A 25,427-nucleotide genomic window follows, 5' to 3' on the forward strand; every position below is an offset into this window, starting at 1 on the left:
AATTCTATTGAACCTTTACAGAAAAACTAATACCAACTGTCCTTAAACTTTTACACAAAATAGAAAGGGAAGAAACACTGCTTAACTCATTTTATGAAGCCAGTATTACACTCATCCCAAAACCAGACAAAGACACATCTAAAAAGGAGAACTATAGGCAAATCTCCTTAATGAACATCAATGCAAAAGTCCTCAATAAAATCATGGCACACAAAATCCAACAGCATATCAGAAAAATCATTTACCATGGCCAAGTGGACTTCATCCCAGGGATGCAGGGGAGGTTCAACATATGCAAATCTATAAATGTAATACAGCACATTAATAGAAGCAAAGACAAAAACCACCTGATCATCTCAATAGATGCAGAAAAAAGCCTTCGATAAGATCCAACACCACTTTATGATAAAAGCTCTAAGAAAACTATGAATATAAGGAACATACTTCAACATTGTAAAGGCTGTATATGACAACATATAGTCAACATCATACTTAATGGAGAAAAACTGAAACAATTTCCCCTAAAATCAGGAATGAGACAAGGGTGCCCACTCTCCTCACTCCTATTCAATATAGTCCTGGAATTCCTAGCCAGAGAAATAAGGCAAGAAGAAGTAATACAAATAGGAAAAGAAACTGTCTAAGTATCCTTATTTGCAGATGAGATGATTGTATACCTCAAAGACCCAAAAAACTCTACCCAAAAACTCCTAGACATTATAAACAGCTTCAGCAATGTAGCAGGATACAAAATCAACTTAAAAAAATCAGTAGCCTTTCTATACACCAACAATGAACAAATTAAGAAAGAAAATATAAAAACAATTCCATTTACAATAGCCTCAAAAAAATTAAATACCTAGGAGTAAACTTAACAGAGCATGTACATGATCTCTACAAGGAGAAGTACAAACCTCTGAAGAAAGAGATTGAGGAAGACTACAGAGGGGGAAAGATCTCCTGTGCTCATTGATTGGTAGAATCTACATAGTAAAAATGGCTATTCTACCAAAAGCAATCTACATATTCAACACAACTCCCATCAAAATCCTAATGACATTCATCACAGAGATCGAAAAATCTACCCTAAAGTTCATTTGGAAACACAAGAGACTGCAAATAACCAAAGCAATACTCAGCAAAAAAAACAATGCTGGAAATATCACAATACCAGAGATCAAACTATGTTACAGAGCAATAGTAATAAAACAGCATGTTACTGGCACAAAAACAGATATGAAGACCAGAGGAACAGAACAGAGGACCTGGATATAAATCCACACAACTATGCCCACCTAATTTTTGACAAAGACACCAAAAACATACGATGGAGAGACAGCCTCTTCAACAAATGTTGATGGAAAAAGTGGTTATCTGCCTGTAGAAAACTGAAACTAGATCCATGCCTTATCACCCTGTACGAGTATCAACTCACAGTGGATTAAGGACCTTAATATCAGACCCAAAACTCTGAAGTTAGTACAGGAAAGAGAAGGGAATACTCTGAAAGGAATAGTATAGACAAGGATTTCCTCAGTAGAACTTCAGCAGCCCAGCAACTAAGAGAAAGGATAGATAAATGGGACTACATGAAATTAAAAAGCTTCTGCAAAACAAAGGAGTGGGAGAAAATATTGGCTGGCTATACATCAGACAAAGGACTGATAACCAGAATATACATGGAGCTCAAAAAACTAAACTCCCCCAAATCAATGAACCAATAAAGAAGTGGGCAACTAAACAGAACTTTTTCAAAGGAAGAAATCCAGTGGCCCAAAACATATGAAAAAGTGCTCACCATCCCTGGCCATAAAGGAAATGCAAATCAAAACCACACTAATTCTACCTTACTCCTGTAAGAATAGCTATCATCAAAAACACCACCACCAAATGTTGGCAAGAATGCAGGGAGAAAGGAACCCTCATACACTGCTGGTGGGAATGTAAACTAGCACAACCACTTTGGAAAACAATACGGAGGCTTCTTAAAAACTAAACATAGATCTGCCATATGATCCAGCAATACCACTTCCAAAGATATACCCAAAGGATTGCGACTCAAGTTATTTCAAAGGCACCTGCACACCCATGTTTATTGCAGCACTATTCACAACAGCCAAGTTATGGAAAAAGACAAGATGCCCCACTACCTATGAATGGATTAAGAAAATGTGGTATTTATACACAATGGAATTTTACTCAGCCACAAAGAAGAATGAAATTTTGTCATTCGCAAGTAAAAAAGTAAAATGGAACTGGAGAACATCATCTTAAGCAAAGTTAGCCAGGCTCAGAAGGCCAAAAATCATAGTTCTCCCTTATATGTGGATTATAGACCTAAAACAATTGCAGTAATATTATTGGACAGGGGTCACACACTAAGGGGAGAATGCATACAGAAGGAATAGGGAAAGGGAAGGAAACCTAAAACTTGAAAGTGTTTGATGTGACCACTGTAGGGGAGCTAATAAAGTAATCTTAAACTGACAGAGGCCACTATGGAAATGTGACTGGGAAGTAGAGAAGAGGTCGGGTAGAAATGAACCAATTCGGGTTGTAATATACAGGTACATAGAAGCAATGCTAAGAATATCTCTATATAGCTATCTTTATCTCAAGCTAGCAAAAATGCTATGTCTTTCTTATTATCTCTTATGTTTTCTCTTTAACAAAATTGGAGAAGAGGACAGAACAGGTTCAGCCTGGAAGTAAGGGGGGTGAGGGTGGGCAGGCAGGGGGCAGGGAGGAGAGATGGCCCAAACAATGTATACACATATGAATAAATGAATAAACAATTTGAAAAGACATACAACAGAGGGTTGAATCTAAAAGCCAGCCCAGACCATATGTCACCTACCAAAAAATACATCTCACTGATAAAAAAAAATATTGGCTTAGGGTGAAAGGGTGGAAAAATATCTTCCAAGCCAATGGAGTAACTATCTTCTTATTTAATAAAGTAAACTTCAAATCAAAATTAGTCAAAAGAAACAAAGAAGTAAATTCATATTAATAAAGGGAATAATCAATCAAGAGGAAATAACAATTGCTAACTTGTATGCACCAAATGTTGGTGCACCCAACTTCATTAAACAAACACTACTGGATTTAAAATCACAGATAGGCACCAACACAATAACAGTGGTATACTTCAATACCCTACTATCACCAATAGATTAGTTATCCAGGCATAAAAACTCAACAATGAAATCTCAGTATTAAGTAAGACTATAGACCAAATGGACTTAAAACACATCTCCAGAGTATTTCATTCATCAGCTGCACAATACATGTTCTTCTCAGCAGCCCATGGAACTTTCTCCAAAATAGATAATATCTTAGGGCACAAAGCAATTCTTAGCAAATAAAAGAAAGCTGAAATAACTCCTTGTATTTTATCAGACCATAATGAAATAAAACCAGAACATAAAAGGAAAAGAAACTACAGAAAATATTCAAACATACAGAGACTGAACAACACACTGTTGAAGAATTAGTGAATCACTGAAGAAATAAGGGGGGACATCCAAAATTTCCTAGAATCTAATGAAAATGAAATGATAGCCTACCAGAATCTTTGGCATATAGCAAAGGCAATGCTAAGTGGAATATTTATAGCTATGAGTGCCTACATTAAAAAAAAAGAGTCAGGATTTCAACTAAATAGCTAAATAATGCACCTCAAGCTCCTAGAAAGACAAGAACAAGCCAAATCCCAAATTAGCAGAAGGAAAGAAATAATAATAAACATTGGGGCAGAAACAGAGACAAGAAATACCTATACAAGGAAGCAGTGAAACAAAAAGATGGGTTTTTGAAAAGCAAAATAAGACGGATAAAGCCTCAGCCAATCTGACTAAAAGGAGGGAAAAGACCCAAATTAATAAAATTAAAGATGAATAAAAAAGGGGCTATTACAACAATGCCAATGAAATTCAGAGGATCATGAAGGAATACCTTGAAAACCTGTATTCAAACAAACTGGAAAATCTAGAAGAAATGAATAAATTTTTACATACATTTGACCTACCAAAATTGAACCAAGAGGCTATTAACCAATTAAATAGAACTATAACAAGCAATGAGACTGAAGCAGTAATAATGAGTCTATCAACAAAGAAAAGCCCAGGACCCAATGGATTCACTGCTGAATTTTAACAGTCCTTTAAAAAAGAGGTAATACCAATACTCCTCAAGCTTTTCCAGGGAATAGAAAGGGAAGGAACAAAACTCATTCTATGAAGCATTATTATATTCATTCCAAGACAGAACAAGGGCACAACAAAAAAAGAGAATACAAAAATTTGGAATAAAATACTTGGAAACTAAATTCAACAACACATTAAAAAGATCATACTCGGGAGAGCTCATGATGGTGGATAACCAATAGACTTCAGAATCTTGAGCTCTTACGAGTGTGAAAGAAAACCAGATTCATGGTAGTAAGGGTCGGGTAAACTAGCTTCCTCGCCAGGTAAGAGACTGTCAATTCAGAGACAAACTAACATTAAATGACTAACCTTTAATTTAGCTTTTTATAGCAAATAAGAGCCCCAGAAGCCCAGATGTTGCAGTTATCAGCTGCCATGCTGGGCTTCTGGAGAGCGGTTTCTCCTTTTGTTTTTTCTTTTTCTTTTTTCTTCTCTCAAAAGAGCAAAAACGCAATGCAGAGAACTGCAGAACAAGTTCTGAAAGAGCCTGGGTTGTGCTGAACTCACCAACATTCGTGGACACAGAACCTCTGCCTGCTGCCTGTTTGTGACCAGGGCTGCTGACTCTTGAAACCACTGAGAGAAACGACAACCCTTTCAGGTGAGCATGCTGCACCATCTGCTCTGGAGGAACCCACATAGTACAATACAGCTTGCAGGCAGGTTGCACCTCTCATGGATAAAGTTGTGGGCCTAAGTAATGAAGGGAAAATTCCAGTTATACCTGGTGGGGCTGGGGAGGCCCAGCTGCAACCTTTCTATAAAGTGCTGGGCTGATCCACTCTGTGTGAGGAAAGGGTGGCTCAGCTGCACTCTGGGGAAAATAACACATTCAACCACCTTGGTGAAACTGGTAGTCAACTGAAACAGTCTTCCCAGAGCAGAGCACTTAGCCAAAAGGCTCATTTCCAGCTCCCAGGCTTGCCCTGCAGGCAAAAGAGATTGGCCACTGCTCACACATCAGCCTCTTGTGGGACCACTTCACAGAACCCACTAACTCAAACAAGCTGACTTTGAGTGTGGGCTTATCACCCTGAGTAGAACCCCTCCCAAACCTGAGGAGCACCATCAATTGCCACACAGTCCAGCATATCAGCCCTAAGAAGGGACAACAGCCAGATCAGAGATCAGAGGAAAGCACCCAGTGTACTCATTGAACTCAGAGGAAACCCACTCCTCTCCACAAAAAGGATATATATATATATATATCTCAATATTAACACTGAATGTTAATGACCTTAATTCCTCCATCAAGACACTGATTGGCAAACTGGATTTAAAAGAAGGCCCAATAATTTGTTACTTACAAGAAACCCACCTAACAAACTGAAATAAATGTTAGCTTAGGGTAAAAGGGTAGAAAAAGATTTACCAAGCTAATGGCCTCCCAAACAGGCAGGAGTAGCTATACTTATATTAGATAAAGTAGACTTCAAACCAAAAATAGTCAGAAGAGACAAAGAAGGTTACTTCATACCAATAAAAGGAGCAATACATCAAGTATTAATTGATATGCACCCAATGCTGGTACACCCAAGCTCATTAAACATAATACCACTAGGCTTAATACCACCACTGTGTGGGGGCGGGAGACTTCAGTACTCCTCTATCACCATAGATAGGTCATCCAGACAAAAATTCAACAACAAATCCTAGAATTCAATGGCACCATACATCTAATGGACCTGACAGACATCTACAGAGTATTCCATTCTGCAATAACACAATATACATTCTTCTCAGGCCATGGAATTTCCTCCAAAATTGAGCTCCCAAAGCAAGTTTTAACAAGTAAAAGAAAATTGAAATAAACCCCTGCATACTGACCACAACACAGTAAAACTAGAACTCAACAACAAAAGAAACAGCAGAAAATACTCTAAACCTAGAGACTGAAAAACACATTGCTCCATGATCAGTGGGTCACTGAAGAAGTAAGGCAGGAAAACAAAAGTTCCTGGAATTCAAGAAAATGAAAGTGCAACCTACCAAACCTATGGGACACAGCAAAGGCAGTTCAAAGGTGAAAGTTGATAGCCATAAGTGCATATATTAAAAACAAAGAACCATCTCAAATAAACAACCTAATACTACATCTCAAACTCCTAGAAAAATAAGAGCAAGCTAAATGCAAAACTAGCAGAAGGAGAGAAATAATAAAAATAAGGGCTGAAAGCAATGAAATAGAGACCAAAATGCATACAAATCAACAAAACAGGTGGTTCTTTGGAAAGATAAATAAGATTGATAAATCCCTAGTAAATCTAACTAAAATGAGGAGGGGAACAATCCAAATTAATAAAATTAGAAAAAAAAAGAGAAGATGACAGAAAATACCAAGGAAATCCAGGGAATCATTAGGGATTACTTTGAAAGCCTATTTCAAATAAATTGGAAAATCTAGAAGAAATGGACAAATTTCCAGACACATGTCTGGAAATTGAGCCAAGAGGATATAAGTCACCTAAATAGATCTGTAACAAACAATGAAATTGAAGCAGCAATAAAGTCTCCCCCCCAAAAAAGAAAAGTCAAGGTCCTGATATATTCACTGTTGAATTCTACCAGACAGTTAAAGAGAACTAATACCAACACTGCTCAATCTTTTCCATGAAATAGAAAGGGAAGGAACACTGCCAAAATCATTCTATAAACGAGTATTATACTTATCCCAAAACAAGATAAGGACACAACAAAAAAGAGAATTATAGGCCAATCTCTTTAATGAACTTAGATTTAAAAATCCTCAAAAAAATACTGGCAAACTAAACTCAACAATACATCAAAAAGATCATGTAACATAATCAAGTTGGTTTCATCCTAGGGATGCAGGGATGATTCAACATATACAAATCATTAAATGTAATAAAGCATATTAGCAGAAGCAAAGACAAAAACCACATGATCATCACAACAGATGCAGAAAAGCCTTTAACAAATTCAGAATCTTTTCATGATAAAAGTGCTGGTGAAACTAGGAAAAGAAGGAATGTACCTCAATGTAATAAAGGCTATATAAAACAAACCTACAGCCAACATCATACTAAATGGGGGAAAAACTGAAAACATTTCAGGAATGAGACAAGGGTATCCACTCTCCACTCATATTTAACATAATGTTGGAATTCCTAGCTAGAGCAATAAGACAAGAAGAAGAAATAAAAGGAAAGGAAGAAGTCAAACTACCCCTATTTGCAGATGACATGATCTTATAACTCAAAGACTCTGAAAACACCATAAAAATTCCTATTCATCATAAATTCCTTTAGCAATGTAGCAGGATACAAAATCAGTTTACAAAAATCAGTAGCCTTTCTATATAACTGCAATGAATAGACTGAGAAAGAATATAGGAAAAACAATTCCATTTACAATAGCCTCAAAAAATACCTAGGAATAAACTTAACAAAAGAAGTGAAAAACCTCCACAATGAAAGCTATAAACCATTGAAGAAAGAAATCGAAGAAGACTACATAATATGAAAAGATCTCTCAAGCTCCTATGTTGGCAGAATCAATATTGTGAAAATGGCTACATTATCAAAAGCAATCTACATGTTCAATGCAATCCCCTTCAAAATTCCAATGATATTCATGACAAGAGATTTAAAAATCAAAGTTCATTTGAAAGCACAAAAGACTGAGACTAGCCAAAGCAATAATGAGTAAAAGAGCAATGCTAGAGAAACTACAATACCTGACTTCAAACTATACTACAGAGCCATAACATGGTACTGGCACAAAAATGGACATGAAGACCAGTGGAACGGAACAGAGGACCCAGCTATGCCTACCAATTTTTCACAAAGATGCCCAAAATATACAATGTGGAAAAGACAGCCTCTTCAACAAATTCTGGGAAAACTAGATTATCTGCATTCAGCAAACTGAAACTAGACCCATATCTTTCACCCTAAGTATCAACTCAAAGTGGAAAACAGAATGGAGGCTCCTCAAAAAATTTAAAATAGAACTTCCTTATGATCCAGCAATACCACTACTAGACATACCTGAAGGAATGTAAATCAGGTTATGATACAGACACCTGTACACTCATTTTTATTGCAGCATTATTCATAATAGCTAAGCTATGGATATAGTCAAGATGCCCTACAACTAATGAACGGAATAAGAAAATGTGGTATTTATATACAATGGAATTTTATTTAGCCATAAAGAAGAATGAAAGTTTTTTGTTTGCAGAGATGGATAGAACTGGAGAATATCATCTTAAGTGAAGTTAGCCAGGTTCAGAAAGCCAAAGGTCACATGTTTTCTCTCATATGTGTAATATAGACCCAATTCAAATACAAGCAATATTATGAAAAACAGGTCATGCTAAGGGAGTCACTAACACAGGGAGGGTAAAAGAAGGAAGTTAAGAAGGTGAATATGGTTGATGTACTTTCTATACAAAAATGAATATAGAATTTTTAAACTTACCAAAATCACCATAAAAAGTAGACTAAGGTAGAAAGGAGAAAAAGGGGGATGAACCAATTTGGGTTATAATACATATATGCATAGAAATGTCACAATGAAACTTCCTGTATAGCTATCTTAAACAAACAAAAGTATCTTTTTCCAAAAATGGAGAACATGCAGGTAAAGCAAGTCCTGTTTGGGGTTGGCACCAGTGGGAGGGGGCAGGGTACAAGGAAAGGGTGTAGGACAGTGAGTATAGTGGAAATATTATGTACTCATGTATGAAAATGGAAATTGAGACCTGTTGAAACTATTCCAGGAATGGGGGAGAGGGAATAAAGGAGAATGATGGAGGGGTGAATTCAACTATGATACACTGTAAGAATTTGGGCAAATGTCACAATGTACCCCCAGCACAATTTAAAAAAATCACAAAATAAAAGCATACTCTATGATCCAGTTGGTTTCATTCTAGGAATGCAAGGATGGTTCAACATATGTAAATAAATGTAATATAGTACATACAGAATCAAAGACAAAAATCATATGTAAAAAAAGCCTTTCAAAAAATCTAATATCCTTTCATGCTAAAAGCTCTGAAGAAACTAAAAATAGAAGAAATGTACCTCAATATAGTAAAGATTATATATGACAAACCTACAGCTAACATCACACTTAATGGGGAAAAACTGAAATCGTTTCTTCTAAAGCCAGGGACAAAACACTATCCTACTCTTATTCAATATAATACTGGAATTCTTAGCCAGAGCAACAAGTCAATAGAAATTTAAAAAGGGGATTCAAATAGGGAAGGAAGAAGTCAAGTTATCCCTGTTTACAGAAGGTATGATTCTATACTTTAAAAACCCCAAAGATTCCACCAGAAAACCCCTAGATCTGATACACACTTTTGGTAATGTAACAGGATATAAAATCAACATGCAAAAAATCAGTAGTTTTTCTATATACAAACAATGAACAGGCTGAGAAAGAAATAAGGAAAATATTCCTATTCACAATAACCTCAAAAAAATGGGAATAAATTTAACCAAGGAGGTGAAAGACTCTATAGGTAGAACTAAAAAACCCTCAAGAAAGAAATCAAAGAAGACACCAGAGATAGAATGACCTGCCATGCTTATGAATTGCCAAAAATATCATGAAAATGGCCATACTACCAATTTCAATCACTGCAATGCCCCTCAAAATCCCATGTGATTCTTTGCAGAAATAGAAAAATAAATCCTAAAATTCACATGGAAACATAAAAGACCCTGAATATCAAAAGCATTCCTGATCAAAAAGAGCAACAATGGAAGTACCACAATACCAGACTTCAAATTGTACTACACAGCCATAGTAACATAATCAGCATGGTACTGGCACAAAAACAGACATGAAGACCACCAGTGGAACAGAAGACCAAGAAATAAAACCACAAATCTACATCCATCTGATCTTTTACAAAGTAGTCAAAAACATACACTGGAGAAAAGACAACATCTTCAACAAATGATGTTGGGAAAACTGGCTATCTCTATGCAAGAGACTGAAAACTAGACCCTTATCTCCCACCCTATAAAAAAATCAATGCTAAATGTATCGAAGATCTGAAACATCAAAACTGCTATCGAGAAAATTTTGGAAAACATAGGCCTAGATAATTATTATCTGAATAGGATTCTAATTGCCCAGGAAATAAGAGCAAGAATTGACAATTTAAAGTTTCTGCACATTAAAAGAAAGTTAACAGAATCAAGAGAAAACTCAGAGAATGGGAGAGAAATCTTTGCCAGCTACTCAACAGACAAGGAATCAATATCCATAATATACAAAGAGTTCCATCTCAGACCATTTCTCCAAGAAAAATGAATACTGAAGCATTCAAAGCTCAAAATTCCTCCCACTGAAAATATTTCCCTTCTGTACTCTGCTTCAGAGATGTCTCAAAAAGTGATCTGTGTTGCTATAGCTGCCCACGTCAGAAGGTGACTGCATATTATATTGGAACTATGTGAAAACCAGGACCAAGTCTTCTCTTCCCGTCAACTGGTCATGGGGAACTCTCCTTGAGGTCAAAAGGGCAGGCTGGCGGAGAACAGGCGGTGTAGTAGAAATTGGGAATCACAGGCATTTGGGCAGTTTCTTCATGTAACTTCCTTATGCCTTCAGGGTCTGTTTGAGCCAAATCTCACATCACCATTTTCACTTGCTGATTAACTACTGTAGTCTATGCCCAACTTCATGATTTGGTGAACCATGGTTAAGCAATCTCTAGTTAGTTTTCTACTAGGCAATAACTTCTAAGGCCCAATAGCAGGTCAGATGTTGATTCTCAAAAGGACTGCAGTTATCCACAGAGGATGGCAGGGCTCTGCTTCAAAATCCTAAGAGCCTGAACTGAATTTCACCTACAGGGGTCTGCCAATGGCTCTGAACATCATCCCTACCTACTACTGACACTCCCAGCACTACTGGGTCTGCTTAATCTAAGAGGCATTGTGCCTCTTTTTTGGTTGTAAAAAGCAGACACAATTTATCTTTCAGGTTACAAGGGATTGTTGCTACACATCCTATATATCTAGAGTCCTAAAAATTTCACTGAGATAAAAAGTCCTTGAATTTTAGTTGTATTTATTTCCTACCTGTTAACAGCTTAATGTGTTATGAATAGGTGGACTATTTGCTACTTCTTGCTCACCATTATGTCATCAATAAAATGGACCACTGTGATATCTTGTGGACTGGATATCACATAAGACTGGAAAATTGATATAGCCCTGTGGTAGGCCAGTGAAGTGTCAACAGCTACATCCCAAGTATGTATGAGAGTATGTGTTAATTTTCCAAGGCAATTAGATCACATTTGGTATAGCAGTTGCAATTGGAGTTACCATGTGAGTAAGCTTATTTTAATCCATGATTATTCTCCAAAAGCCATCTGTTTTCCCTATAGGCCAAATAGGTGAGTTGAATTGGGACATGGTAGGAATCATCACACTTTAAGTCCTTGATGGTGACACAAACACTTCCAGAAATGCAGTATTGCCTTGATTTACTATTTTCCTAGGTAGAAGCAGTTCTAATGGCTTTTCACTTGGCATTTCCCACCATAATAGCCCTCTCAACATTGGTTAGGGAACCAATATAGGGCTCCTAGAAGTTGTTGAGTGTGTATCCCAATTATACAGTCTGGAAATAGGTAAATAATCACAAGATAGGTTCAGTGACTTATAAGACCTACTGTGAGATGAACTTGAACTAAAACTCCTGACCTCTGTAAGTCCCTACTATGCCTGATGGAGTGCCACAGTGACTTTTTGTGTTTCCTGGAAGTAGTGTCAGTTCAGGACCAGTGTTCTGTAGTCTCCAAAAGGTCTAATCAGGTTCTTTTGCCCAATGCACAAGTCACCCTGGTAGAAGTCTGTAGTTCTTTTGAGGAAGGCTGGGAGAAAGATTAACAGTGTAAATTTCTTTTTTTTTTTTTTTTTTAGAGAGAGATTTTTAGCATCAAATTTTGGTTTTTGTTTTTGTTTTTAATCTTATTATTCATATGTGCATACAAGGCTTGGGTCATTTCTCCCCCCTGCCCCCACCCCCTCCATTACCACCCACTCCGCCCCCTCCCTCTCCCCCCCACCCCCTCAATACCCAGCAGAAACTATTTTGCCCTTATTTCTAATTTTGTTGTAGAGAGAGTATAAGCAATAATAGGAAGGAACAAGGGTTTTTGCTGGTTGAGATAAGGATAGCTATACAGGGCATTGACTCACAATGATTTCAACAGTGTAAATTTCTGACAGTGCACTGGCATCCTTCCTCACAAGCCTGCCCTCCCATTCATTCAAAGGGATCTATAAACTGGTTCATGTCTGGGAAATGACTGAGGATGCATGATTCTGTCTCTAAAAGGTTAGACTTTTTTTTACTTGACCTAGAACCTTTCTGCTTGTATAGAGAATGTAAGATTTCAGTAGATTTTCCAAATAGTTCATTTCTAGGAACACCATGATCAATTACCAACACCACAGGTCTTTATAGCTCAAACTATTCTCATTGTTGCTTTGGCTCTGCTGTCCCTTATATCAAGTAGGTTTATAAGCAATCAGGGGGTAGTTCTGAGTACTGAAGAGAATTGGCCTTATCTTGCAAGGCAACAGTCCTACGGGAGGTCATAAGTTTTCTCAGATAAAGCAGGTATAACCTCAGATGTGGAAGGAATGCATATACTAAAACAAAAAACACTTATCAAAGTAAAAGGGTATGATGTGCCCAGTTTCATCAGGGTCTTTTCATATGTCCCCAATCCAATTTTCAGAGTCCCATTCCTTCTCAATCAATACCCTCACTTTAACAACTGATGACCTGTAAGATCAGGAATTCAATCTGCATTGTAAGTCAGCCATTTGCAGAATGAGACTGTTGGTCTGGGTATAGGATATAAGGGTTTCTTTCACAGTGCTTAGAGATGAGAAATTAAATCCCTGAAATCATCATTTTTCCCCTACTTTGTCCAGTGCAATTAGAAGGAACTAGCCAATCTCAAAGTACTCATTGGTTGGACAAAAAAGTGTTCTAAAATATCAAATTCAGTCACCCAGACCATTGCTTCTAAGTGTTGTATTAGCTAGTTTTCCATAGTTAACAACTCAAAGGAGGAAACATTTATTTCGACACATGGTTTCAGTCCATCATGGTGGGGAGAGTTGGGCAACACAGGGAAGTTCACCTCACGATGGTCAAGAAACAGAGAAAGAGAATATACTGCATTAGATAGTTTTGTCCTTTTCCCCCTTTTATTACCCCTAGCTCCCAGCCTATGGGATGGTACTGCCCACATTGAGGGCAGATCTTCCCTCTTATCTATTACTCTCTTGAAATGCCCCCAAACACACCCAGAGGTATACTTTACTAATCTCCCAGGCACTTCTAAATCCCATCAATTTGAGAACCAAGATTAACTCTCACAAGTCCACTGCCCCCTTGTAAACAAGATGTCGAAACACATCTCCTTATACCATAACATTCCACCCCTGGCCTCCAAAAAGCTCATGACCATTTTATGATGCAAAACATATTTAGTCTATCTCCACGAGTACCCATAACCTTAACAGTTCATAGTTTCAAAGTCCAAAGTCAGACTGGTGGAGTGGCTCAAGTGGTAGAGTGCCTGCCTAGCAAGCATGAGACTGAGTTCAGACTCCAATACCACCAAAAACAAAACCAAAGGAAAAGTCCAAATTCAAAGTCTCTTCTGGTTCTTCACTCCTGGGTATGAACCCCTGAAGAATAAAAAAACAGGTTAGATACTTCCAAGATATAATGGTTAAACCCTCCCATTCCAAAAGGGAGGATGGGGTTGGGACATAAAAAGGAGTGACAGGGCAAAAGGAAGACTGAAATCCAACAGGGCAAACATTAAATCCTAAAGCTTCATGGCCAGCATCCAGAACACATACTAGCATAGTATAAGCTCTGAAGGGCTTAAACAGTCCTACTTGTAGGGCCTTGCCATTTGCAATCCACGTAGCCTTTCTCACACACTGGCTCTGCTCACTGCCTGCAGCTTTCCTTGACAGATGTTTCACATTTCTGACATTTATTACTTCCTGGGATCTCCACTGCATCTTTGGCTTCACTCTCACAGATTAACGAAATCATCTTCTCAGGGATTCTGACCCTCCAACACATTGCTTGCCTTGATAAGCTTTCCTCTGAAATCTGGGTGGAAGCCTCATGACTGCAACAGTTGCATTATGCATGCCTGCAAAATCACCATCACCAAGATCTACTACTAGCTGAACAGTAGCCAGGACCCCGTGGCCCATGGTTGTAGCAGTCTCTGAGTGCCTTAAGGGCTGAAGTCATGGAAATACTTCTCTAGGTGGGCCTGCGTGAGCAGAGTTCCTCTGAGGCACTCTCTTCTCAAGGGAAAAATCTTCTAAATGAGTTGTCACTTAATACGCTGAACCCTGTCATGGGTAGGGTCTAGCCAAACCCTGAGATGACCTCAAGGCATCCTTCCTATGGTCCTGATGAGAAGTACTTGGCTTCTTTATAATGGTACTAATCTCTTTGGGAGACCATGTTTTCCTTATCCCCAAACTTTACACAAGCTTTTCTGATCAAACTGTAAGTTTTTTAAAACTTTCTGCTATGTTTTTTGTCCTGATTCTCACTATAAACCTGGCTGAAAGAGCTAGCAGTAATCATGCCATAGCTTGAATGCCAGACTGCCTAGAAATTTCCTCCACTAAATTAAATTAGTCTGTAACCTTTAAATTCAGTCTTCCATAAAAGCTCAGGGCATGGACAAAATGTAGGTAAGTTCTTTGCCAGAATGTAACATGAATGGCCTCTAGTCCAATTCCTGTTAAGAGTCCTTGTTCTCCCTCTTAGACTGTTGGTGGGAATGTAAACTAGTAAAACCACTCTGGAAAAAAATTTGGAGGCTACTAAAAAGCTAAACATTGATCTACCATTTGATCCAGCAATACCACTCTTGGGGATATACCCAAAAGACTGTGACACAGGTTACTCCAGAGGCACCTGCACACCCATGTTTATTGCGGCACTATTCACAATAGCCAAGTTATGGAAACAGCCAAGATGCCCCAGCACTGACGAATGGATTAAGAAAATGTGGTATCTATACACAATGGAATTTTATGCAGCCATGAAGAAGAACGAAATGTTATCATTCGCTGGTAAATGGATGGAATTGGAGAACATCATTCTGAGTGAAGTTAGCCTGGCCCAAAAGACCAAAAATCGTATGTTCTCCCTTATATGTGGACATTAGATCAAGGGCAAACACAACAAGGGAATTGAACTTTGATCACAAGATAAAAGCGAGTGAACACAGGGAGATATGAGGATAGGTAAGACACCTAAAAATTAGCTAGCATTTGTTGCCCTCAACACAGAGAAACTAAAGCAGATACCTTAAAAGCAACTGAGGCCAATAGGAGAAGGGGACCAGGAACTAGAGAAAAGGTTAGATCAAAAACAATTAATCTAGAAGGTAACACACATGCACAGGAAATCAATGTGAGTCAACTCCCTGTATAGCTATCCTTATCTCAACCAGCAAAAACCCTTGTTCCTTCCTATTATTGCTTATACTCTCTCTTCAACAAAATTAGAGATAAGGGCAAAATAGTTTCTGCTGGGTAGCGAGGGGGTGGGGGGAGAGGGAGGGGGCGGAGTGGGTGGTAAGGGAGGGGGTGGGGTCAGGGGGGAGAAATGAACCAAGCCTTGTATGCACATATGAATAATAAAAGAAAAAAAAATTAAAAAAAAAAGAGTCCTTGTTCTCATTGGAAACCTCATTGGGCACAGTCCTTTGTATCTGAATTTCTACCAGCATTCTGGTCTTCTGAGCTCCTACTAGAATTGCCCGCTAAGCAGTTTACAGCATTCTAGGGCTCCTCTACCCTGTATCTCCAAACTTTTCCAAATTTCTCTCACAAATTAGTTCCAAAGCCTTTTGAAGCATGTGGGCTGGAATAGTCATAATAGTGACCCCATTTCTTTGGTACTGATTTTCTGTATTAATTATCTTCCCATGGCTGTGACAAAAATACCTGAGAGAACAACTAAAAGGAGCAAACATTTAGTTTACCTCATAGTTTCAGAGTTCCAGTCCATCATGGCAGGAAGGCATGGCAAGGAAGAGCAACATACTTCATGGTGGCCAGGAAGCACAGAGTGAATGCCTATGCTCGCTGGCTTTCTCTTTTATTCAATCCAGGCTCCAGCCTATAGCATAGTGCCACTCAATTCAGCACAGGGCTTTCCCCTTAGTTAATCCTATCTGGAAACACCATCACAGACACATACAAGGGTGTGCTTTATTAATCTCCTAGGCACTTCTTAATCCAATCAAGTTGACAATTAAGATTAACTATCATAAATACTCAATGTAGTACTTTACATTATTGACACATCACACCATGGATCATCAGACTCCATTTACTATTGGAAAGTCCATAATGCCTTTAAATCTTATCAGATTAGGGAACGAATTCATAGAACTGATACTTAAGATTCTGTTCCTCTAGAACCATTCTCAGTACCAAAATCTGTATTATGAAGTGTTCTCCAAAGAAACAGAATCAATAAGACTGTATATATCCACAGTGAAAAAGATTTCGTTTTAAGGAGCTGGAACACATGAATGAGAAGACTTGCTACTCTGAAATCTTCAGGGCAGGCCAGCAAGCTGGAGAGTCAGGAAAATAGTTTAAATCCAAAGGCTGTCTGGAAGAAGAATTCCTTTTTCTTCAGGGGACTTTAGTCTTTTCTTCTGAATGCCTCCAAGTGGTCAGAAGAGGTCAATCCACATTGTGGAGGCTAACCTATTTTACTTAGAAGCTACTTATCTAAATGTTAATCACATCTAAAAAAATTCTCTTCATAAGCAACATCTACACTGGTATTTGACCAAATATCAGTACCCATCTAGCCAAATTGACAGGTAAAATTAACAATCCTAGAAGAGAAAAATGTTAGTAGACAATTCGAAGAAAGAAAGTCTTTCCTGACACTTAAATCATCTCATCCTATGAGACTGAGTGAAAGAAAATAAGAATAAAATCTAGACACAGAGGAAGAAAGCACATAAAAAGAGGCAGAAAAAAAATCAGAAAAGATGAAAGCTGTACAATATAAAACCAAGAGGCCAGTCCTACAAATCATAAAAGCATAAGGAAAAGAAACAAGAACATATTGAGAAAGAGCAATTAATAACCAAGGTAAGTTTCTTATAGCTCAAGGAAGAGCTACTAAAAGGTTCTATAATTCTAAATAAGACTGATGAAATAAAACATATCTGGCAGTATTCCTGAATTCTAGGAAAAAAATTAAAGATTTCAAACAGAAGAAAAAGAGGCACATAGCCATTATATTTTCTATCTAAACCTCACAAAACTAGAGGAGAGTAGGGTAACACTCAGAGAAAATGACTGAAATCTAAGAATATAAAAAAACAGACATTCATAAAAAAGGAGGTATTAGGTGCAAACAGGCAGTTTGAGACTACATCAATTGCTTATATCCACCTCTAACCAAACACTGAATGAATAAGAGACCTAAAATTAAGAAAACATGGAAAGAAAATGAAAGAGAGCAACAAGTACTACAAAATATGTCTTTATATCTATATAAAAAGTGGCTGGGAATCTTATCATTTCAGTCCTAAAAATGATTTCTTAAAATAGAAAATACACTACTCAGAAAAACCTATTAATAGTATGGGAAATAACTACTATACAGAAACACTAAAACACAGTGGTGCTTGAATCCTAAGCTCACACAGCAAACAGTTTGAATCCCAGGCTCAGACTCCTATTTGCAGCACACCTGTGAGAAAATTAATTTATTTAGCCTTTTTTGTAAAGCAAGCATATTACCAGTACCAACATCACAGGATTTCTGGGAGGATTAAATGTAAAACAATAATAAGCATCTTATAATCTCTATTTTACTAATAATATTGTTTTTTATTGGTGGTAGTTATAGAAACATTTAGCAATCACATTTAAAGTATAGATGCTTTTTGAATATTTGCCATAAAGGACTAATGTAGCTAGGCATGGTGGTCCACAGCTATAATCCCAATATTCAGGAGGATGAGTCAGGAGGATCATGAGTTCAAGGCCAACTTAGGCTACACAGTGAGACCCTGTCTCAAAAAAAAAAAAAGATTCAAAGTTTTTGTAGTATTTTGCACTCACTCACAAACCACCTTTTTAAGTATATTGAAGTATCATTGTCATATATGTACACTCATGAAGTCATAACAGTAAAGATAACTGAACATTTTCATTATTGTAAAAATATTCTCATGCCTCTTGATAATCTATTCTTCTTGCTCCAATGCTGCCTCAAGCTATATAGATCAAAGCATATAGTATTAAAAATTTCCTGGGGATGCCATAACAAAATAACAATGTCCAGGTAGCTTGAACAATGGACATTTATTTTCAAAGTTCTTAGGCAGGAGATCCAATATCAAGATGTCAGCAGGCTTGGTGTCTCCAGAGGCCTCTCTTCTTTGGTTTGTACACGACCACCTTCCTGCTGTGCCTTCATATGGCTTTTCCACTGTGCTTTCATATCCTTGGTATCTCATGTGTGTTCTAATTTCCCTTCTTGTAAGGACACAAGATGGACTGGGTTAGGACAGACCCTGAAGGTCTCATTTTATCCTAATTATCACTTTAAAAGTCCTTTATCTCCAAATAAGGCCATGGTTAAGGTGGTGGGGGTTAAGACTTTAACATATGAATTTTGGGAGAAAACAACTTGATCTGTAACAATCAATATATAATTTTTTGAATTTTTTAGACAGGATCTAACTGTATAACTCAGGCTGGCCTTGAAACTCATATCCTCCTGTCTCCACCTCCCAGATATTGGGATTATAGCTGTGTACCACCATACAGGCTCAGTATACTCTTTTGACTGGCTTCTTTCACTGAGTATAATTATTTTGAGATCCATCCATGCTGTAGAATGTTTTAGTAGTTGTTTTTTACTGCTGAGTAGTATTCCATTGTGTAGAAGTATGGTAATTTGTTTATTTGCTTTCCTGTTGATTGACATTTGAGTTGTTTTCAGTTTTTAGCTAATGTAAACAAAGATGATATGAACATTCCTATACAAGTCTTATTCAGAGATATGCTTTTATTGATCTTTGATAAATACATAGGAGTTAGAACTGCTAAGTCATATGACAGATATACTGTAACTTTATAATGAACTGTTAAACTATTCCTTTACAGTTCCTATCACATTATTGTCTTAATTTGCATTTCCCTAATTAAGGATGGTTACCATCTTTTCATGTATTTATTTGCCTTCCATGTACCTTCTTTAATGAAGTAAGTGGCTGCTCAAATATTTTGCTCATTTATTATTGGGTTATTTGTCCTTTAATTCGAATACATAGAATTCTTTATATATTCTAAATAGTAATCCTTTGTCAGTTAAATGATTTGTACATAATTTTCTTCCAGTCTGTTTCTTGCCTTTTTGTTTTTCTAACATTATGCTTAGCTAAAACAAATTTGTATGAAGTACAATTTTTTTCTTTTGTAGTTTTAGGTTTTTGTCTGCTCTTGAGAAAAACTTTGCTAAATCCAATGACACTAAAATTTTTTTCTTAGTTTTTCTTCCAGAAGTTTTATGGTTTCTAATCTCATATTTAGGTCTATGATCTATTTTTAGCTAATTTTAATAAGGTATGAGGTAAAGATCTAAGTTGATTTTTTAGTATATAAATATACAATTATCCAGATAATTTGTTGAAAGATCATCCTATCCTTACTGTATTACATCCTTAGATTCACGTATTATTATCTTCCCAGCCTTCCTCACATCATCATAAAGGACTTCTATAGAAATCTAAGTCACTGTCATTATTATTTCTGACTAGCTCCTGATCCAGAGACAAGTAATAGAGAAAGTATTAGGCCAGGAATTAGAAACCATGCCTTTATTACTCTTTAAAACTTTGTATTGTAAAGAAAATGCAAGATATTATGTTTCTAATTTTAAATCCCTGGACTATATAAGAAAGGTCTTTCTGGCTTTGCATGGTAGTACAGGGCCTTAAATATGACTGTGCAAGCTGAAACTGCAAAAAGATCTTAATAATCACTAGGAAAACTTATGATTGTTTGAAGGCCCTTAAAAATTTTTGTCAAAGCATTAAAAATTACCTTGCTGATGATTACAAATATACAAAGTGAATAGCAACATTAATATTTTAAACACTCTAATCTAAAACATTAGAAACACTGAGAATTAAAGGATTTGATTTGTAAAAAGAAATCAAAAAACAAAAGAAAAATTTATCCAGGGTAGTTTGAACAGTGTTTGTTTCTTCTTTTCATTGTGTAACTTACAGAGTGGATATTTTTTCTATCCCTTGGCTAACTGTCAGACTCCCGTCTAAATTTGGACCAGTTTCTATCACTTTATCCTTTGCACTTACATTGTTGTGAAATAGCTACAAAGATCCTTTAATGAGAAGTTTCTTGCCATCATGCTTCCCCTAAGTAGCTTTCATCCTTTTTATCAGAACCACGTTTCCTCATTCATGCTAGTAAGTCCCCCTTCAACAAGTCCCTCTGGCTGTAGCTCTAGAGTCTCATTTGGTTGCAGTGTCACATTACCAGTCCACCATTTCTTCTAGAACTCCATTTGTGTTCAGTTCAAATTTTATTCCCAGTAGTATATTTTTTCATTTTTTTGCTGCAGTTTCTTTTATCAGCCAATTCACTTTTGATGATCCAGTTTCATAAAGTGTCAAATGGGTTTATCACTGAAAGACAAGGAGGTAACACAACTACATGCTTTGCTATCTCTGCATAAACTGAATAATAGGCACACAGTGACCTATTATTTTGAAAGAGGTGAGATAATTAGTCACTGTTCATGATGCACAATTGTTATTTACATAATGATTTGTGGTCTAGCAGTCATATTTGTTACTTTATGCAAAACTACTCACAGTTACTATACCATGATAAGTGAGATTTGAACCATGTTGTTGCAGGACTAGTGTTACTTAACTAAATACAGCAATCTATATTTGTGCATATTGGGCCATACAAAATGAAGACTGCTTATATTGAGGGCAAATAAATTTATTTCTTTGGCTTTCTTGACATGAGTCTTCAGGAATCTCTTCTATAAATTAAAAAATGTGTGGTGAAAAAAATCAAAGAAGGTTTCTATGATTGCCACATATGAAGGTTGATTTTCAGATTAGATTATACTGTGTTAAGAAGTAGATAAATCTGTGGACCTAAAAATACATAGTTTATTTTAGGAAAAGCAAGAGTTACATGATTTCCCTTAGATGCAAACATTTAACTTCACTTCTTTGTATCTTTGTATCTCCTTAGTTGTCACTCTTTTTGGACCCAGAAGAGAGTTTAAGCTGAGCAAATATTATGTATCTTACATACTAAAATGAGCTTCTCACAATCCTGAAAGGTACGTATGAAAAGCCTGTTTACTTTCAGACTCCATGAAGCCTAACTGCATACATAGTTATAGAAATTATACAGGTGAGACTTTTGACCTCTCAAGTAGCAACAAATTGTTGGCACTACCTATTAAAATGTCTCATAGTGGTTCATTAACCTGATTTCAGAAATATCCATCAATGTACTTCTCCTTATTCTCTCACAAAAGACAGTAGAATAAATTAGTTTAACCAATTTGGAAAGGTACTCGTTGCTTCTCTAATCAAAGTTATTTTAATCTGATTTTGTCATCTAAACATTAAGGTATTTATTCAATGATGGCAGTCACCATGCTACACTCAGAAATTCATGGTAACTACTTCAAGTCTAGTGGGAGAAACAAAATGAAAATAATTAAAATACGGTTTGGTAAGCAAGGGAAGGTGATCATAAGATTCTGGGAGACTTGGTGAAACACCAAACCTAGCTCTGAGGAAAATAAAAAGGCCAACCTGAACTAGCCATGAAAGACAGCAGGAATTACATAGCAAAGAAAAGATAGATGGTTCTTGCATGAACTGTAGGTTCAATGGCATGAAGACAAGAAAAAGAGAATGATCATTTCTAGAAACCAAAAGAAGTTCTTTGGAAGAACTGAGACTAGAAAGGAAAACAAAAGTGAAATTCATACACCCCATTATAGAATTTTACCATAGGAGTAACAGAAAGCCAAGGAAGAGCTTTAAGAGGAAAGCAACATGTTCTGATTTGCATTTTAGGAAAATCATTTCAGAAAGTTCCATGAATGGATGGGAGAAGGAATCAGCAAAGAACACAGAAACCAGCTGAGAGAAGATAGGGTTCCCCCTATCTAAGTTGGCAACAATGGGAAACAAGAGATGGAAGACAAATTCTAGAGGCTTTAAGGAGGTACAATCAAAAGGATTTGCAATCACTCTTTGGATATTACAAGTGACTCCAAGTTTTCTGTCTTGAACAAGTGATCACACTAAACAAGATACAGAATATAGTTGGGGAAGGTCAAGTCAGAGTAAGAAAAAAATGGTAGATTTTGCTTAAAAAACTTTTGACTTTGAAAGGGATGTGAATCATGGAATAAAATTCCTTGCCTAAGTTAAAATTGCATTGTTATATTTTTGTTTCTCTCTTTGGATGGCTGAGATGGATAAATCTTGTGAGTAAATGAGTGGGGGAAGGGATAGGCAATGGCACCATGGTCCACCCAACAGAAGGAAGCAATGGGTAGGGCTCCTTTGTATAGTCACAGGGCAGTCTCTTTTTGGAGGGCAGATTGACAGAGAGTTTTATATCCAGGCCAAAGAATATTAATTAATTAATAGCCCCACTGCATTTGTGTATCTAAACAAAATAAACGGCCAGGGAAGGTGGTCAGGCTTAGGATACCAAAGGTGGCAGATGTCTCAAACTACTGGACTTTGTTTTTGGTTGTTGACCATCTGAAAAGTAACAATGAATAAGAACAAGATGGAAGGGTGTAAATAATCCTCTTACAGGATTATTTAATAGTACATATCCTGGAATATGTGCAGGCTCTTTATCGTGATCACACATCAAAATGTCTCATACAGAAAGCCATACACCCCCCCAGCTTTTTTTACCTTTTCCCACATACAAAAAAGAAAATAATTAAAACCATTTTTAGCTTACATGGAAGAATATCTCGGTATCTGTTTTTTTCTCTGTTGCGTGGTTCATTCCCAGACCTGAACTCACCAGGCAGATTTGAAAGTTCTAAATCCTTTAAAAGGTAAAAAAATATGTCATGTATTTACTCTAACAAAAAAGGAAAAGCTGCCTTTGTTTAGCATTTGTGGTTCTTAAACCCCTACATCATTACATGACCTGCTATTTTACATATTATATAATAAAGGTGATTTTAAAACTATATAAACTACCTCAAGTTAGAGCTGCTTGATAAGAAAAAATTAAGCTCTCTGAATATACTTTTCCCTCAAAGAATCATTATTAATTTTTCCTTTATCATAAAAAAGGAAACCCAAAATATTTAGTTCTTAGGATTTAACCATAAATCTATCATTTCATAAGTAAAAATAATGGCAAAAAAATCATACAATCAAAAAACTGTAAATCATTTTACAATTTACTCCTTGAAGAAATTATAGCTAGGACACCAATTAGAGAGTTCCTCCTCTTTACCCCTGTGAATTCAGCACAAATTTATTGAGAATTTAGTGTGTTCTAGATATTGGAATACAAAGAAGAACTACAAAACGGCCTCATTCTTAAGGAGTAAATGAAGTAATTAGAAGACATGTAATCAAATATTATATGACCAATGTGCAAAAACACTGGTATTAATGACACTGTCAGACTGTGCCTGAAGGTACATGAAGAAAAGCTCCTAAAAAGAAAGCAGCACTTGAACTGGGCCTTAGTAAGTCACCAGAAGCTATCCATATGGAAGGCAGAGTATATGTGTGTGTGTGTGTGTGTGTGTGTGTGTGTGTGTGTGTGTGTGTGTGTGTGTAAAGAAAGAAGGATGGTGAGCAGGTAGAAGCCATGGAAGCAGACATGTCCTCTTGGAGAAACAGGAAATAGTAAAGTAAAAGAGCACAAAGTACATGATCTAGTGCAGAGGTAGGCTAAAATTAGGAATAACCTTGTGTCAACCTTTAGTATACCAGGAATTGGTTCCAGGAGCCTCCACAGATTCTAAAATCTGTGGATGCTCAAGTCCTTTATATAAAATGGGGTAATATTTGTATTTAACCTATGCATATCCTCTCTGCTTTAAATCACCTTTAGATTACTTATACATAATACGATGTTACAGTGTATTGTTTAGGGGATAATAACGGGACAGTCTGTACATGTTAAATACAGATACAGTATTTTTTCTAGTATTTTTGATCTGCAGTAGGTTGAAACCATGAATGCAGAGACCATGGACCCAGGGGGCCAACAATACAAAAGAAAGTCTATTCTATTAGACTATTTGTGGATAAAACCTGAGAATCTATACATTTTTAAAGCTCTTTAGTATCTCTTGAGTATGCAAGGTGGGACCACTAGTCTTTAAACAAGTGTTAGCACTCCTGCCATGGTAAAGGAGGAGTTTATGAAGGTTTTAAGCAATAGAATAGTATGATCAGATATATTTTTACTCTTCCCAAAGACCAATTCTAAAAACAACTTAGAAGAAAATCTTTAGGAAGAACCAGAATTTCTTCATAAAAGTATAGTAATGAAGGGAAATTAGTCTTTATAGATAGCAAATACTACAAGTCTGGAACCAGAAAACAGGTCCTGTCTGAGGTTTGGTACAAGTGGGAGGACATAAGGAAAGGGTGAAGGAGGGCGAATATAGTGGAAATATTATATACTCATGTATGAAAACGGAAGAATGAGACCTGTTGAAAATATTCTAAGAGTAGGGAAGGGGGAAAAAGGGAGAATGATGGAATGGGTGAATCTAACTAAGATACATTGTAAGCACTTCTGTATATGTGACAATGTAGCCCCAGTACAACAATAAAATGCCAATAAAAATAAAATTTTAAATTACTTTAGTGAAGAAAAGAAGTTTAGAACTAGCACATGCTTATGAAAATCAATAGAAAAAGTTCAAGCTCAGAGTGGCATCTTACATTACTGAGGGGAAGTTTCAGGAGAGTCTTAGAACAAGTGGATAGATATAGAATGATGGTCACTATCAACACCTTTATCAAGGGAAATTCTATCTGGATCTAAAATTCAAAAGCCATAAGACATCATAAAAGTACTAGGTATAAAAAAACATGAAATAATG

The 25,427-nt window shown here is 36.6% G+C and overlaps 1 protein-coding gene across 9 annotated transcripts in view; it reads right to left on the reverse strand.

The window, feature by feature from the left end:
- Ptpn20 (protein tyrosine phosphatase non-receptor type 20) overlaps nucleotides 1–25,427 on the reverse strand; it is a 141,089-nt gene that overhangs the window by 17,732 nt on the left and 97,930 nt on the right. For 6 of the 9 annotated variants that reach the window (XM_074079360.1, XM_074079363.1, XM_074079359.1 and 3 more), the window contains one exon: nucleotides 23,306–23,396. The exons of the other annotated variants lie outside the window; for them this stretch is intronic. In XM_074079360.1, the coding sequence (XP_073935461.1) occupies nucleotides 23,306–23,396 (91 nt within the window). The remainder of the gene's footprint in view (nucleotides 1–23,305; nucleotides 23,397–25,427) is intronic. 9 annotated transcript variants of the gene reach the window in all.

Source organism: Castor canadensis, chromosome 7 (genome assembly GCF_047511655.1).
Source record: "Castor canadensis chromosome 7, mCasCan1.hap1v2, whole genome shotgun sequence".
NCBI classification, from domain to species: Eukaryota; Metazoa; Chordata; class Mammalia; order Rodentia; family Castoridae; genus Castor; species Castor canadensis.